Raw genomic sequence first — 17,233 nt, 5'->3', positions numbered from 1 at the left:
ATTTACTTTTGAGATGTCTCTGTAAAAAACTGTTAAACAAAATATCTGATTTAATATATGCAATAAGTTTTAAACATAGTTTTATATTCATTTAATTATATATGTTTTTACATTCCAATGATTTCACTTGCCCATTTAAGCAGTTACTTAGGACGATAAGGCCCAGTGTATACATCGCCAACACAGCAGCCTCGTAAGTGAAAAAAAAACTTGATACAATCAGGTGCACAACAATTAAACTAAATCTTCCTCCTCTTATTCCACAAAAACTTCTCTTTTCCAAGCATATTGCAACATCATGTGAAGTATAATATGGTAAATACAGCTTAAAAAAATTAATAATGTAATTGTGGCAGATATTGTTCATAAACATCTTTTCTTCTAGCAACATACCACCGAGCTAATATTTTATCACTTTTTTCCAATCTCTGTTGAACTGGATACAATCTGAAATCCTATTTGCTGTAGTAGCACTGGCAAAAGCACACTGCTTGGATGACTTAAGAGACTGATCAACCATTACACCAAGATATTTTGCTTTCAGGACACTGTTAAGGTTATTCCCATCCAAATTATACTTTAATTCAAATTATGATAACCCACATGCATTATCTTGCATTTATTATAATTAAAACCCATTTGTCATTTATTTGCCCAACTCACTAAATGATCTAAATACTTTTGTAAAGCAGCAGCATCCTCTTCACAGCTAGAAACACCCAAGACCATAATATCATCTTCAAATTTAAGTAATTTATTAACCATTCCTTCATCTATGTCATTGATGTAAATCCAAAATTGCTGAAATCCTAAGACCCCTGAGGTATACCCCACTTGTTACATTCATCCAGTTTGACTGAACTCCATTTATAACAACCCTCTGCTTTCTTCCATTCAACCACTCTTATATCCAATTTGCTAACTTATCCCCCACACCTATAGAAATAATTTTTTTCAAGCTTTTTATGTGGCTCAAACCTATTTTGACTTTCTTCCAAAGGGGGTACAAGTGCCATATTATGATCAGAATAAAAGTCGGGAAATTCACAAACACTAATGTTTTCATACAGATTTTGCTGAAATGAACCCAAAACATTTTTGTTGAATATATTTCAACTCTGACGTTAGTTTTTAATGTGTGGGAATATGACTACAAGCTTATTTTCTACAATGTTTTTTAGTTGATAGTGCACTTTTTGTCCCATCTGGGCACAATAGAGTTAAATAATATTTACCTTAACTGCCTTAAATTCCCTAGTTCTGGAGGAACATTTGAAATGTCATTATTCTGAAGATCCAAAACAGTTAACACTGGAAGCTTAGCAAATCCAGAAACATTTACAATTCTAATCTTGTTGTCTGAAGCAAATAGGATCTCCAGTTTTTCAAAAGTGAAAACCACAGGAGGGAATTCTTCAAACCTAGAAAAACCATTAAATTTTAATCAAATTAAATAAAATGAGACAAATTATATATTACAACAGAGAACAAAACTACTGTGTACAAATACATAAGGTATCAAAAGCTCTTAGTGTTAAGATATTTATTACTGATGTTAACTTTAATTCAGCTTACACAACACTGTAATAATAATTATCATAAGTCAGAGAGCTATTTTAAACCTTTCCCCACCAAGAAAGTTAATGTTTTTCAGCTAAACATCTCAAAGTTCATGATACTTGGATATATTCTTTTACTAAAAGATTATTTAAACACTTAACATACAATAAAAATAACCATACATCTCATTTCAAGCTAAAATTTTTCTGAACTCTTTTTCAAGTTCTGATTGCTAAAGAGGGCTTATTTATTTGTTTATTTGCTATTAAGCACAAAGCTACGTAACGGATAATCTGTGCTGTGCCCGTCATGAGTATCGCTTTTTAGCAATGTGAGCCTTCAGATTGCACCGCTGAACTATTGGGGGCTACTCAAGAGGGTTAACACCATTACAGTTTAAACAACTGTTAACATGTTTAGTTATTTCAGCTTCAGCTAAGTAGTTTTTGTGTAATAACATGAAAATTTGGAATCAGATAATTTTGTCTAAACAATTCTTTGAACTATATATATAAACAATAACCTGTTAAACAGAAAGTATATTTTGATTTATCAGAATGAAAATATATTCAGACAGAAAAAAAAATCACATCTACCCAAAAGAAGATACATAATTTCTAAGCCTACAAATTGAAATAATACTTAAACTGAATAAGAGGCTTAACCAGATACAACAAAGTGCAAATACCTGCAGCTATATACTTGATATTTGTCAGGGTGTACTATTTGGTAATCTTTTATATTTCAAAGCTTTTTTTAGTAAATAGTTTTGTTTTTGTCACCTTGTATTTCTAGAACAAATGTTAACATTTTCCTACTCTGATAGGTACTTACCGAGGTCCTCTCACACATAAAGCTATCTCAATCTTCTTCTAAGCATCGCTGAAAAACTTTCACGCTCAGCACACCAGTCTATATGCCCCACCAATTTCACACCACTCTTGAACATGTATATAGCATGTGACTACTTTCCAACAATGGTATTGTGCCACCTATAATGGCACAGCTAATCCCTCTGCTATTCCTGCTCAATCCTCACTTTTGAGAATTGGCAGGCTCTAAAAAAAGTACACCAGCAGTGGGGAAGAAGGGTGGAAAGTGAGTGATAAGAGGTAAGTAACTATTAGAAATTCATTTTCAGTGTAAGAAAATGTTAACTTCCAATACGGTCTTACCTCCTCTTACACAAAGCTAGAATTTCACATTGCACAGGGTGGAGGGGCCAGTGTAGGCACTCAACACTGAAACCAAGTGGAAAGCAACCACCCTGAATGAACTGATGTGCTCTGAGATGAAACCGAAGCACACGTGTGGTACTGCATTACATCTGGAACAGGTATGCTCTTCGACCTTGAAGCAGGAAATGAATCTGATAAGGCAGAAAAAAAAGTGCACTAGTGCAATTTCTTTGGAGAAAGGTGCCATTTATACTAAAATATAAACTGAATGAACTATGTAGATAACCATCCTCAACTGGACAGATGAGGTTCCATAACTTGTCTTCAGTATTAGAGGGATTTACACTACTACTGTTAGTTCTGAGAAATGTAATGCACAGTAAAATATAATCAAAAGTAATTATGAGCATATACAACCTCAACTGAACACATGAGGTTAATAATTAGTTCTTAGAATTAGGAGATTGTGGATCAAAAAAAACATTTAACATAATGTAGCATAAACATAGTGGCTAGGGCATGTGGACCATGTTATATAGACTCAGCAACCCTAACCATAAATAAATATTGTCATACATCAAGCAAACGGAATTACAAAGAGAAAGTTAGCTTTTGATCAAAACTGGACAAACCCCCAAAACAACTGTAGGAGCTAGGAGCACAACAAACTAAACCTGGCATTTTGGGGTCGTTGGAATTGCCTCAACTCAACTGTAAGAAAATGGAAATACTTATAACCTGTATTATGAACAGAAATCATAACTAATACAACTGTAAATAAGGGAAGAGACATCCTGCATCTGGAATTATGAAGAGGACATGGAACATTTGCTCAATCATAGGAACAGTGTACATATGTCCTATAGTCGGCATTACAAGGCAGACAAAGTCCCCCAAACTCAACCATAGGAGCAGGTAAAGAAACTCTTGTAAGAGGGGCCTCCACTGCATAGAAATACAGGAACAGGGCAGTGTCATCCCAAACCCAGTATCATGAGGAGGATCCCATGTCAGCTGGACCTGCTCCAACCTACTGTTTTATTTTTCTGTCTATTGCAGTCCACCTGGGAAAAAGCATCCAGGGAAAATGGTAGAAGGGAAACCAGCATTGCCCTTTTCTCACTAATTGGATAATCATCATTATGAATTGTAAAGTCAATTTCTAAACTCACTCAGGAGGAAGCCTCCATGGTCCACCACCCCAGTAACTGGGAATTGGTAAGGACTCCCATGCTCCACAGGAAGAAAAAGGGGAAGTAAACATGGTGGGGAGTCCCAAGGATCATCACACAGGAAATAGTGCAATGGGTGTCCATGATTCCCTATTTTGAAAAGCAGACTGACCCCAATTTATTCAATCATAAGGTCAGCAGCGATGGGCAGAAATCTCCTTCTGCTTTACTCATGAAGTCCATGAATGATGTTCCACCATTGAGTGAAACTTCTGATATCTAGAAACATGTATATACTGCTGGGTATGCCACCAGTGGACTTGGAGAACACCCCATCTCTAGAGTGAGTATTATAGCACAATCAGTAAATAGTGTGGGTTTGAGGCAAAGCATATCCAACCAGGCAACACCCGCCACAGAGTGGGATCCCATTATCAGTGGCAAAAAAAAAGGTCTCTGAAAAAAAAATTAAAAGAAGTGATGATACTTACCCCAGTCAAAGGTGAAAGGATGTGTGTAGAATTACCATGGTAGGCAGATGATATCCACCTGAGGAAGATACAGCCATATCATACAGATAATGAAAATATTGGGAGTAGTGCACATTCTGACCTGAATTAGCTTCTCTAATGGATGGCAAAGACAAGCATCCAAATATATGGTGAGATGACAAATGTAATTAGAAGAAACGTTGTGGAGATAGCAACATTCCATGAATAAGTCCATATACACCAGCCTAATGAGTTGATGAACCCAACCAGTGGGTATGACGGAAGAGAGCATGGGAAACAGAAGGGTTCCAGGGAGTAAAAAGTCAGGAATGTGAACCTCAAAAGGAGGAAGTATGTGCCACATAGCACCGTAAAGAGCAGACCAGATAACGAAGTTGTTCAGGATTGGAATGGAAGTAATGTGGGAGATGGAAGGTAAGGAACTGGGCATGAAAGCCAAATCACCTTCACAGATAGCATAAGCTGTAGGGAGGAAGGACCAGTTAGGATATAGAATGACATAAGAGGAATGGTAGAGGATGTAGGTAACATTAATGACATAAATATCTGATCGACATTGTATGCAAGGAAAAGGAAATAGGTTTTGAGGGAGAGATTGTACATGGAACACATAGTCAAAGGTTCAAAGAGAGGATGGGAAAGGGCATAAAGGACCACAATGAGATCCCAATCAGGTAAATCAATAGATCGTGGAGGACACATGACTCGAAAGGAGTTAAAAAGGAGAGAAATGACAAAGAAAGACAAAATTAGGAGAAATGGAAGGTGTTTGACAAGGCTGCCTGATAGGTAGACAAAGTTGAAGTGGACAAGATTTTGACAAACAACCAAGTGAAGAATTGGGAAAGATGAGGAATGGAAGGGTGGGAAGAACAGAAATCATGTTGAAGAGACCAAAGGCTGAAGGTAGAGCTTTGCCATTGGTAAATGGACATAGAAGAACGTCTGATGGAAGAGGAAAGGGAAGATGCAACATGTGGGTTGTCTCTGGGCTGGAGCAATGGACCTGACCAAAGCCACGAGAGAAGACAGAGTGTGGTGATGTCTGGATGAACAATGTCAATCAAGGTTGATGAGTAGAGACCAAGATAGAGGTAAGGGTAGAGAAGGTTGCACAAGTAAACACTGGAACCATGGTTGGGCCAGCCAATACAGAACCACCAGTTGGACTAGACATGGAATGGTTTGGATTAAGGATAGAACTCTGGAGAGGAGTAAAATAAGAGGTAAGCATAGATGTGAAGACCCCTCCAATTTTGACTGAACTTGTCCACCCCCAGAGTTAGCAGGTGTGGAATGGGAAACCAAAAGGAAGGAAGTTTGGTGTACCAGTGGGTGGCAAAGGCATATATGAGTTGTCTCCAGATGGAAATGCATCCACCAAAAGACCTCTGGATTGAGGGACCACTCCATTTGGAGAATCTTGTTGAGACTAGATAATCAATATGCAACCAGATTCAGGGCACTAGGAACATGGCAAGCTAAGACCGCAATGTGGTGACAGCGGGCCCAGAAAAAGAGATCCAGGATCTGAAAATTCCTGGAATTGGTACACCCTTGTTTAGTGATATGATTGATCAGTGTGGAGTTGTTGGAGTGTACTACCCTCCCATACTGGAGAGGAAGGAAGATGGACAAACCTCCATATCACCATTCTCAAAAGCTTGAAAATGATGATATGGAGAGATGCCTTCTTGATTGACCAGAGACTGGAAATCCCCTGGGAGTTGAGGTTAGCATCCCAACCCTCTAAAGATGAGCCCTTGGAAGCAGCACCCCTGCTGTGGTTTGATCTCTGTCTAACCACCAAGCGAGATCAGCTCTGATCTGGAAATGAAGGGTAAAATGGTGGCCCAATCGATTCGAGTAGAAGTTCCACTGATTTAGGAGTGTCCACTGAAGGGAACACATAAGAGCCTAACCCATGGGAATGAGAGCTTCTAAGGAAGCCCACATCCCCAAGAGAGATAGAATCTCTCGAGCTGTGAGATAATGTGAGGGGAGGGCCTTGTGAATTGCTTGCTCCACATCCCCAAGAGAGATAGAATCTCTTGAGCTGTGAGATAATGTGAGGCGAGGGCCTTCAGAATTGCTTGCTCCACATCCCAAAGACAGAGAGGAGAAGGCTGGGCCAAACTGAAGTAGGAATGAAGAAAATCCCAAAATGAATGGTGAATTGAGTGGTGGTAAGAACAAAATTCCCCTTTCATCAGGAATCCCACCTGTGCTGCTTCTTGTAGGAGCGGAAGAGTATGGTCTCTGGACTGTGAATGAGAAGTGAGCAGTAGCCAGTCATCCAAGTAAAGATGAGTGCAAAGACCCATCAAGTGAAGATATCAGGCAAGAGCTCGTACAACCCAACAAAACACTTAATGAGCCAAGGTTAGTGCAAACTGTAGGGTCCTGAATTAGAATACTTGACTTTGAGCAATAAATAATTATTGACGATGTGGGGATGAACCCTGAATTGTAGATTATGATGAGACAATTTTTTTTCTAGCATCAAGAACATAGGTAAAGAAGTCAAAGGAAAGCTCAGCCCTATGAATGAGAAACAAACATGTCAGCAATGCAGCAAAGCAAAAACAAAATTAAGTCCTACACTGACGAAAAGTAGGATTATAAGGCAGATACTTAACAATTGTCCAGACAGAACAATGAATTACATGTTACTAGTAGTAATGATATGTAAATTATAAACTATTTAAACATACCTAGTTAAAGTACACTTATTAATATCAAACTGACAAACCCTCGACAAATAATATCAACAAACATGCAAAACAACTAAAATTACTTAGAAAAAGTTATCAAAGTAATAACCAATATCTAACTTACATTTAATCTAAATTAACTTAGACAACAAAGGACACATAAATATCAACTTACGAAAGTCCGAGCACTAATGACATGAAATAAATAAATCTCCTGTGTGTAAAAAAGAACAAAGCCACACATAGGGCATCTGAGCTGTGCCTACCATGGGTATATCTATCATGTGTGAAATGAACAAGTCAAAAACTTACCATAGAACCACTGGGAGAACTGGAAGCAGTATGAAGAAAGGATGAGAAGAATAAACTTCCACCAAAGTGAATGATGCTTGGGGGCACAGCAACTGGAGCAGGAAAAAGAAAACTAGCAAAATCACCCATGTCTTGAACATACAGCAAAACCAGAATATGCATTAACTAATAACCTGTAAAGAAAAAGGGAAGGGGAAAACTCTTGAAGAGGTGTAGAGTGTGACAAATCAAAATAAGAAGTTGCCAGAAAAGGAAAGTCTAAATAATCTTCTCCTTGATTGTATTCTTCCTCAGAAATGTTGCCAAGTTGAAAAGAAGAAGAAATCGCTGGCTGTATATATGAATCTAATTCCCTGCAAAAGTAAGGCCTGTACATATAAAGTCGAACCTGTTTCCCATAGCATTTTTGACTTTTGAAACAACTGAATGCAAACACAGTAAAATAGAACTGTTAGAAAAAAAAAAAAGATTTAAAATTGGCAAAGAAGCACAATCATGAACGGCAGCCACATGAAAAAAAAACACATCTAAACAATGCTGGGCCAATCAAGAAAGTGAGGATTGAATGGGAATAGCAAAGAGAGCTATTGGTGGAGAGTAGTCAAATGCTATTTCGATGACGAGGAACCCACTTTGAGACTAATAATGGCTGGAGACGACTTGAATGGATAATGAAGAAAAACTTTAATATAAGTTTAACATAACAGCAAATGTACAACGTTTCGACAAGGTATTGTCATCAATTGTACATTTGCTGTTATTAGTCAAATGCTATGTACATGTTCAATAATGGCACAAACAAACTGGTGCACTGAGCATGAAAATTTTTTCAGCAATGCTTAGAAAGCAGGAAAAAAGATTGAGATAGCAAGACCATATTGGAACACTTCATCTTACTGCTAATCAAGGTTATTATAAAACAATACATTATTTCACTGTGTCATGACTTAAATTACTTGGTAAATAATGAAACAATACATTATTTCACTGTGTCATGACTTAAATTACTTGGTAAATAATGAAACAATACATTATTTCACTGTGTCATGACTTGTTTGTTTGAATTTCACACAAAGCTACATGATAAACAAAAATTATAATTCAACATCTCTATTATGGTGTCATACAATTTCTTATTGCTATAGTAAATATATGAGCAAATATACACTGAAAGCTTTACATAAACTTCAAAAACAAACTCTTATAACCTAATCCATCCCAATCAATTTTGAAAATCTGTTCTCTTGGAAATTAAACAGTTGCTCTCACAGTTTGCATACCATTAAAGTATTTATAGCCCTTCTATCAAAAATAAAAAAAAATCATTATGCTAATTTTTGTAATCTAATCCTATCTAGTAATATCCAATATTTTGACAATAAATTAAAAGAATTCCAGGTGCAAAAAAAACTGTCTTGAATACAAAAAATAATTTTTTACTTTTTTTGAGTGCACTAAAAACTGATGATTTATTATGATTCATAAATGGGATTCAATAATTATAACTAATTTATATAACAAGTGCTAATTTTACAAACAGGATTCCCACACCTTGAGCAGTACAAAATTCCCCAAATCTTCCCAGACCTTCCCTGACTAAAGTATGTTATTTCCTGACCATTTAACATATACTTGTAATATTTCATCACCTATACTGTATTTTCAAGTAAATAACCCAGCCCCTGAAATACCCCACACCTGACGAAAATAACACTCTACAAAACTTTTAGGCACGTACTACCTGTGCTCATGTATACCCCACAAACCGGCATTCAAAGTGGGCTGACTTCTGGAGTAGAAGAGGATGAGAGCAATGACGATGTGGACTGCAACACACCTACACTTGCTGACTCAGAAGATGAGGACTTTGACGGCTTTACAGAAGATTAATCTTTTAACTTTGATTTAACTAAAACATTGCCAGGTTGTGAATACATGTTCACATATTTTCATTTGAAAGATGTATTTTAATTTCCTTTTGTTGCTATATGTTGTATGGGGGAAACTATACTTATTCGGGAACTGTATTGTTTATTACAGTCATTTAATTATTTCATATCGAATTAGATAAATGCATGTAACATGTGCAAAAGAACTGTTATTAAAGATATTATTAAGATGTTCAGATGTTATTAAGATTATACTTACAAAAAAGGTTGCATCTCGTTAATTTAACTCAATCCCCTGTGGTTATATCACCTGGTGAAACCAATCACAGGTTAAATGTTATGGTGATGCTATGGGACACACTGAAAGTGAAACCTACTTGTCGTGAAATACATGAGCCATTAATTAATTCACAGTTGTAATCTATTCAGATACTGATAAATACAGTCCAAAGTATTCGTATTTATACTTTGTCCTTTGACCAGAGATTAACTGGGATTGCTAACAGACGTCCTTATCAGCGGATTGATGAATTGCTCTATGTGTTGAACAACAACAACATAAATGGATATTTGGAACAGAAGATTGTCAATTTCAGTCTTAAAACAACAACAACAAAAAAACGAATTATCCACACATGAGTATACCCTGCAGTTGACATTTTTGAATACTAATTTAACACATAGCCCATGGGTTATTTCATGAAAATATGTAAATAAAAACTTGCAAAATATTATTCATGCATTTTTTAATAAACACTTTCTGTTCACTTCCATAGAACAAAATACTCTCATTGTACTCTAGTGCAGAGGGTGAAATTTTGTATAGGACAAATGCAGAGGTATATGTGACAAATAAGAGAAATCCATATATGCAGTCAAGCAAAGATCACATTTTGTTTTACATAATCAAATAAGTTTTCAACCTTACACACCTTTGGAAATGTGAACTGGAGTGTTGGGCCACACAGAAATACTTGGGTCACTCAGGACAACTCAGAGGTTAATATGCGAGAGTCCTGAGAGGACAGATCAACATAAACAGATTCATGACACATAAGAACAGGCTGATTGTTTTTTTCAATTCAAAATTATTCACAATTCCAGAAACCCTACCCTACAAATGGTTTTCAATGAGTCAACATAGAATATACAAAAAATCACAAGATATGGATTCAATTAAGCCCAGAGAACAACCACAGGTGACAAAAGGAATTCCAAAATTGAAGATACAGTAATATGATGAATGGAAAACAAAAAAGGTAAAGAGATCAGGAGGAAAATGTCATAGTTAAATGACAAATATGATGAAAACTAACCTGAAATTCACACTTAACCATTCCATTAGGGGCTCGGTGGAATCCACCCAGCTCATAACCACGAAAGTATCTAAGAGAGTAATTATACTATGATTTTTGATAATGTATGCACATCTTTACAAAATTTTGCAGGTTATTGGTAAACATTACAAGGCTTTCGTACACAAAATCTCAGGTTTTTAAATTAAGTATTAAGATTATTTAATTAAACATTTTCTCATAAAATTTTTTCTTTCAGAATGTTGACTATCCACCATGCAAAATAATTTTGATTTTAAGATTAAAAATACTTTTATGCAGAGCTTTTTTTGAGACAATATGCACTGGTACAGCGTACTGGAATCATTTTTCATATTGCAAAATGCAGAGAAAGTTGACAAAACCTGAAAGAGTAACGTAAATGAATGTGTGAATTTTCCCCTTTGAACAAATCTTTTGTTTACAAGGAGACACTGAACTAGAATTGTTATAAATGACATAGTTTAAAGGAGTGTGAAAACATACTGTTTGTTTGATCATGTATGTGTGATCATCAGTGCAGTATGAGGTGTGAATTAGGTAGGATTAGCATGCCATTAATAGGGAACATCAATGGTCACCTGGTTTTAACCCATACAAGACATGGCTGCTATCAGTCGATGTACGGTAGTGGCCTCACTTTGATTGACAGGTTTAATTTAGACAGCAACAGGTGAGAGCCGGCCTGGGTGGACGTAATACTGAGTTTAAAGAGATCGATTGGGACTTGGAAACAGGTGACCACAAGCTGAGTTGACTGGTATGCGGGTCTGGACTGTACATTCGTTCAAATAAAATAAATCACAAAGTGGACGAAGATGATTGATGTCACTAATCACACAACACCTTCTCAGCCAAGATAAAAAGATTTTTGCAGGAAGTACAAATCGCTGTATAATAGAAATAAGAAACTTGGCTGTACACCTTGCCATAAAATTGGAACTTTTGGTGTGGAGATGAAGGCAGGAATGAAAGTTTCTAAAGAATGGACCAACAATGAAATAACTTATTTTGGGGAAGGTTGACAGCAAAAGTGTCTGTATTTTCAGAAGAAACTTTTCAATCACAAGGAAACTGCAGGACATAAAGCTGTGGTAAAATTGTTGGCTGAAGCTCAGAAAAAGACCATTGAAAATGTGTGTTTGAAAGCATTATCTCGCAAAAAAGTATTACCGCAATAATTTTTTACACAGCATATAAGGTAACAAAAGAAAAACAATCATTTCATAATTTTGAATCTGAAATAGATTTACAAGAACCAAATGGAATTGACATGATCTGTATCCTTCACTCAATGAATGCATATAGTAACATCGTGAATCATATAAGTGATGAAATGAAAAAATATTCATTATTATAGTTACTAAATCAAAAAGTACAATTTCATTGATAATCAATGAGTCAACTTCTTTGAGTAAAATATCTACCTTAATAGTGTACGTTGGAACCTGTATCCCAGATGGTGGAACAAATTCACCAGTATATTTATTTTTGGACGTGATTGAACTTGAAAATGTTACTGCAAAAGGAATTTTTGATTCTTTATTTGATTGTCTTTAGTCTAACGGAATGAACGAAGACTACTTGAAAAATTATTTACTTTATGTGGCATGTGATGGTGCAGCCGTGATGTTGGGGAGTAAAAGTGGAGTTAAGAAACTGATGAAAGAGAAATTTCCTTCTATAATTGTGTGGCACTTTGTTAATCACAGATTATAACTGTCAGTCGGTGACACTGTAATATCAGTCTCAGGGATCAACAGATTTAAAGTGTTTATTGATAAACTTTATGTCTTGTATCATGCGTCGCCTAAAAATAGCAGAGAACTAAAAGTGTGTGAACTTGTTGGAGATTCAACTTTTAAAAATTGTACGAATTTTAAGCACTTGATGGGTGACATCTAGTTTTTGGTAAGTTTCAGCTGTTTGGGAAAATTATGATGCATTAGTGCAATATTTTGAAGAAGAGAAGCATGATTCAACAAGAGACAAAAAAGAGCAATGTACATACGAAGGCTTACAGTGAAAAATTACAAGCACAGAATTTCTATTGGATCTATAATTGATGTGTGATGCTCTCCAAGAATTATCTGAAACAGCAGAAAAAGAATGTTTCAAAACATTATAAACCATAGCAAGCAATGAATAAAATTGATGATTGGTCAAAGTAAAAACTACATGAACCAAAATAACTGAGAGTCAAAAGTAGAGAAGGAATAGTAAAATAGTGAAGCTTATGAATATAGAGCTAGTTTTGAAAAATATCTGCAACCCCAATATCAGGAGAAGGTGGGAGAGTTAACATTTTCCTAAATTGAAAATGTGTTTCCTATAAATACCTACACTCTCATAATAGCTTTTCTCAATTTGTGCTGCCCCTCTATACGTGCAATTTTCGCTCACCACTAGCCGTGATGCTCCTACCTAACATCACATGTTTATATGTGGTAAAACTGCATTGTAGCATGCAACAACCTTCCACAACAGGAGTGTGACACATCCTCCTAGCTCAGCTGTCTTCCTCTATACTGTAGAGCACAATCATTACTTCAAGATTAGGCAAAAAAAAAGATGCACTGGAAGTGAGAAAGATGAGTGGGTAGTGTGAAAAGAGTTAAGTATACATTAAAAATAAATTTTCAGTGTAGAAAAATGCCAACTTCCAATACAATACCTTACCTCTTCTCATATAACAGCTAGAAACCACATTAAAAAGGTGAAGGGACTAGTGCAAAAGTTACCTAGTTGAGCACTCTTTAAAAGGTGCTTCAGGGAACCCATGGAGTGAGATACCTTAATATATAGGGTCAACACTTGTGGGAGACTGCACCTCATCTGTACCAGGTATACTCTTAGTCTACTATAAAAATAAAATTTCAGGACATTGGGCAGAAAAAAATGCCAGTCCTATCAGTAATAGGATACACCAGAAGGTGTAGAGTGGATATGGTGCTTCAGACTGTAATTGGTTGGTCAACTCCAGTCCTAAGCCAAGTAGCATCCCGTATTTTTCATCTGGTCTGTGGTAGAAGGAGTGTCCCAGCTGTCTTCACCTCAAGCCCAGGAAGCAGAAGGAGAAAGCAACCTCTGCTCCAACAACACAGGCAGGGCATATATGCAGATCCAGTACACAACCAACACTAGGCCACCTGAGAACCTGACATGTGCGTGATGATAGGAAGGGGTAATGCAAATGTAGTGGGTCAACTCCAGTTCAAAACCTGACAGTGTTGGGAATTTTTCGTTCAGTCCGCAGTAGAAAGAAGATTGCTACCAACCACATGTGTGAGGACTTATGTCAGCAGGTCTATGCCAATCCAACTACAGACTCCCCTGATACCAACATCCAGGCAGCGGTAGGATGGGAGAAAGTCAGCCAGAGGGGTGAACTGCATGTTATGGATTTATCTAGTCCAAAACCAGACAGCATTGAGAAGTTGTCTTCTGTTATGCAGCAGGAGGAGAGTACTCACCATCTACACCAGTAAAACACTACTGTCCTACTCTTCACTAAATGGAAGCAGTCGCATTCAGGAAGAAGCCTCCATGGTCCACAACCTCAGCCTCATATAAACAGCTAATAAAAAAATTCAGAAAACAGAGATAAAAGGAAGGGAATGGAAGGAAACATGATGCAGAGACCAACTATGGAATATGCGCTCTTGCTGTGGATAAACAAGGAGGGAGGAAGAATGAACTGAATAAGAAAGAAAGAAGGCTATATGTAAAGAGAATCTGGAACAACTCGCACGGGACTAGACCAAACCTACACATGGAGCCAGAGAAAAGACACTGATGGATGGGAGAGAAAGGAGTGAGGTTAAAGGAGCAGGGAGAGCAACAGGGGTAGAAAAAGGGAAGAAGAGGACAGGAAAAGGTGCAATAAAGGAAACCATGGCTGAGTCAGCCAGCAAGGAGTTACTAGGAGGACTCAGTATGGAGAGTTCAGAATGAGGGAAAACACAAGGGAGAAGACAAGTAGGATGGTAGGCATGGTGAAAAAACGTCTTAAGGAAAGAGGAACAGGTGACCAGAAAAGGGGGAAGTAAATTGTTGAGAAGAGTGACAAAAACAATGAGAAGAAGAGTGTCCATATGAGAGCACAGCAACATGAATACTAGAGGGACAAGGGATCAATCCATAGGTCATATCTTTGTGGGCCTCGAGAGATGATCCACAACAAGATTCGGGGCACCTGGAATACAAGTTATTAGATGTACTTGTATAGAATGGCCCCTGAAAAAAAAGAGATCAATAGTATGGAAATAGAGAGAGAAAGAGGAAGTGTCCCCCTGGTGACTGATATGGAGACAACTACAGAGTTGAATGTATGTATCATCAAGAGACGTCCACAAACCATCCTTTAAAAAATTCTGAAATTTGATGTACTGTCAAAAGTTCTAAGAGATGGATTTTAAGGGATGATATGTCATAGTACCAATGACCCAAATTCATGTGAGAGTCGAAACATGTCCCCCATCTCCTCAAGGTGGCATCTGAAAACAGAAGCAGACCTGAGACTTTGAGTAAAGGAGGAGAAAGATGAATGGTTGAGGACAAAGGATCCCAAGCAAGGATAGAAAGAACATATATTCCATTGTAAATGTTGCAAGTGAACATGACCCAGGGGAATACAAGATTCCATGGAAGCCCAAGTCCCCCCAAAGAGAGGTAGGGTTCATATACCTTTGGTGAATCAGATTTCCATGAATTTTCCAAAAGTTTCTATTGCCCCCAAAATTAATTTTCCAGAACAAATATAACATGAAATAAATCATATAATCCCCATTACCTGTCTATTATGTATATATTATGCAAAAGTATATACATGTATAACTACATATAAATACAATGATAGGACATAGATTAACAATTCTTTTACTTTTCCACCATCTTTGCAATTTCTTCATACAGAATGTTTAATTCTAAAGACTTTTCTTTTGCTGTTTTCCTGAAACTATTTGATTTTGCCAAATCAGTCATACTGCCTTGTTTTTGGCTTTGTCAGCTAGATCATCAACAGCTTCAATTAAACACTCTATATCTTTTTCAAATCTTTGGCATTTAGCCTCAAGGATAAGTTTCCTTTTCAGTATCTTTTCATTCAGTTCAACCGTGTTCCTCTGTTGATCGGGGTATTGGTTATATTTCTGTCTACCACTTTGACTGGCAGTGAGAGGTTCTTTCAACAAAGGAACTTCCAAGATACTTCCAACTGATAGCACATAATTATAGATTAACCACTGATCAACAAGCATTAATCCTTCATTCACAGAAAAGCCTCTTTCAACAGTTGCTTGGCCATGAGAAAGTATCAAAATGAATTTGAAAACACGTCATAAGGACTTGTAACCTGTAGCTTGGCCCATGTGTTTGAACAAAAAGAAGGCTCAAGCCACATGGAAGACTCCACCACCTGCCACACAAAGCCATCAACTCTCCAAACAGACAAAGACAAACCCAACAGCAATATAATTGGCAGGCTAGCATAAACAAAGTAGCATTGTTTTATACCAAAGTGGAAGTGAAACAATGTCTTTGTAGATACTTCTACTGAAAAATGGATAAATCTGAAATTTTCATGAATGTTCAATACACACGAGTGCCAAATCAAGTAATGATGATTGTGCTCTACAGTACAGAGGAAGTCAGCTGTGTTAAGAGGGTTTGTCGCATTCCTATTGGTGGAGGGTTGTTGCATACTCATTTGCATGCTACAATGCAGCTACAGCATCATGTGTTTACGTGATGCTAGGTGGGAGCCTCAAGGCTAATAACAAGCAAAAATTGTGCATATAGAGAGCAGCATAATTAGTAATTATGGGGTAATTTTGTCTTATCATGAGGGCAAAATCACATATGCGAATTGAAAAAAGTACAGAGAACTTATCTTTTATTGGATTTCAGATTTTATTTTTGTAAATAGTAGCATAATATTCAATTATTTGTACTAAATTGTATTATTTAATGAAGTTTGAAGAGAAGTTTAATAAAATAAATCCCAAAATACGTTTGAGACTACAAATACACACCCTTTAAGAAAAAAATATTTTCAACATTAAAAACATTTTTTTCCTTGCACTTTAGTGCTGGTCCTGCCATCTATGATTGGTATCTAAACATTTTTCTAGTCTGTTTTCTTTATAAAACAGCATCTGAGTGTGTTAAACCTCAGTTGTAAAATTTTTAGCCAATGCTAGTCAAAGGTGTCAATTTAAGTACCATGTTATTCCAATCACTGAATTTCATGTTTCACAAATCATAAGATGATAAGCAAAGCACGTGACAAAACATTGTTCTCTGGATTTTACAATATGAAAGTGAAGTGTGCTTATTATAGTAACTGCCATTTTATGTAGAGATTGTATTTAGTATTGTATCAGTAATACTTTTTTTTATAAGCCTTAGAAAATTTGCTTCTGGAATAAACTGCATGGAATGTATGTGACTATCATTTTTCTATAGTAGCTTAAGTCATACTGTATCGTATATCTGTTTATATTAATCATTATATTGAAAAATTAACTCAAAATATATAAATTTTTTAGGATAGAAGTTGATT

The 17,233-nt window shown here is 36.5% G+C and overlaps 1 protein-coding gene across 2 annotated transcripts in view; it reads right to left on the bottom strand.

Annotated features, from left to right (window-relative positions):
- LOC106467675 (leucine-rich repeat-containing protein 40-like) overlaps positions 1-17,233 on the bottom strand; it is a 72,274-nt gene that overhangs the window by 1,849 nt on the left and 53,192 nt on the right. For both annotated transcript variants that reach the window (XM_013928050.2, XM_022395886.1), the window contains one exon: positions 1,236-1,421. In XM_013928050.2, coding sequence (XP_013783504.1) covers positions 1,236-1,421 — 186 coding nt within the window. The remainder of the gene's footprint in view (positions 1-1,235; positions 1,422-17,233) is intronic.

This window comes from Limulus polyphemus, unplaced genomic scaffold, assembly GCF_000517525.1.
Source record: "Limulus polyphemus unplaced genomic scaffold, Limulus_polyphemus-2.1.2 Scaffold2703, whole genome shotgun sequence".
Lineage (NCBI taxonomy): Eukaryota > Metazoa > Arthropoda > Merostomata > Xiphosura > Limulidae > Limulus > Limulus polyphemus.
The sequence above is the reverse complement of the archived record's forward strand: the minus strand, read 5'-3'. Positions and strand labels throughout refer to the sequence as shown.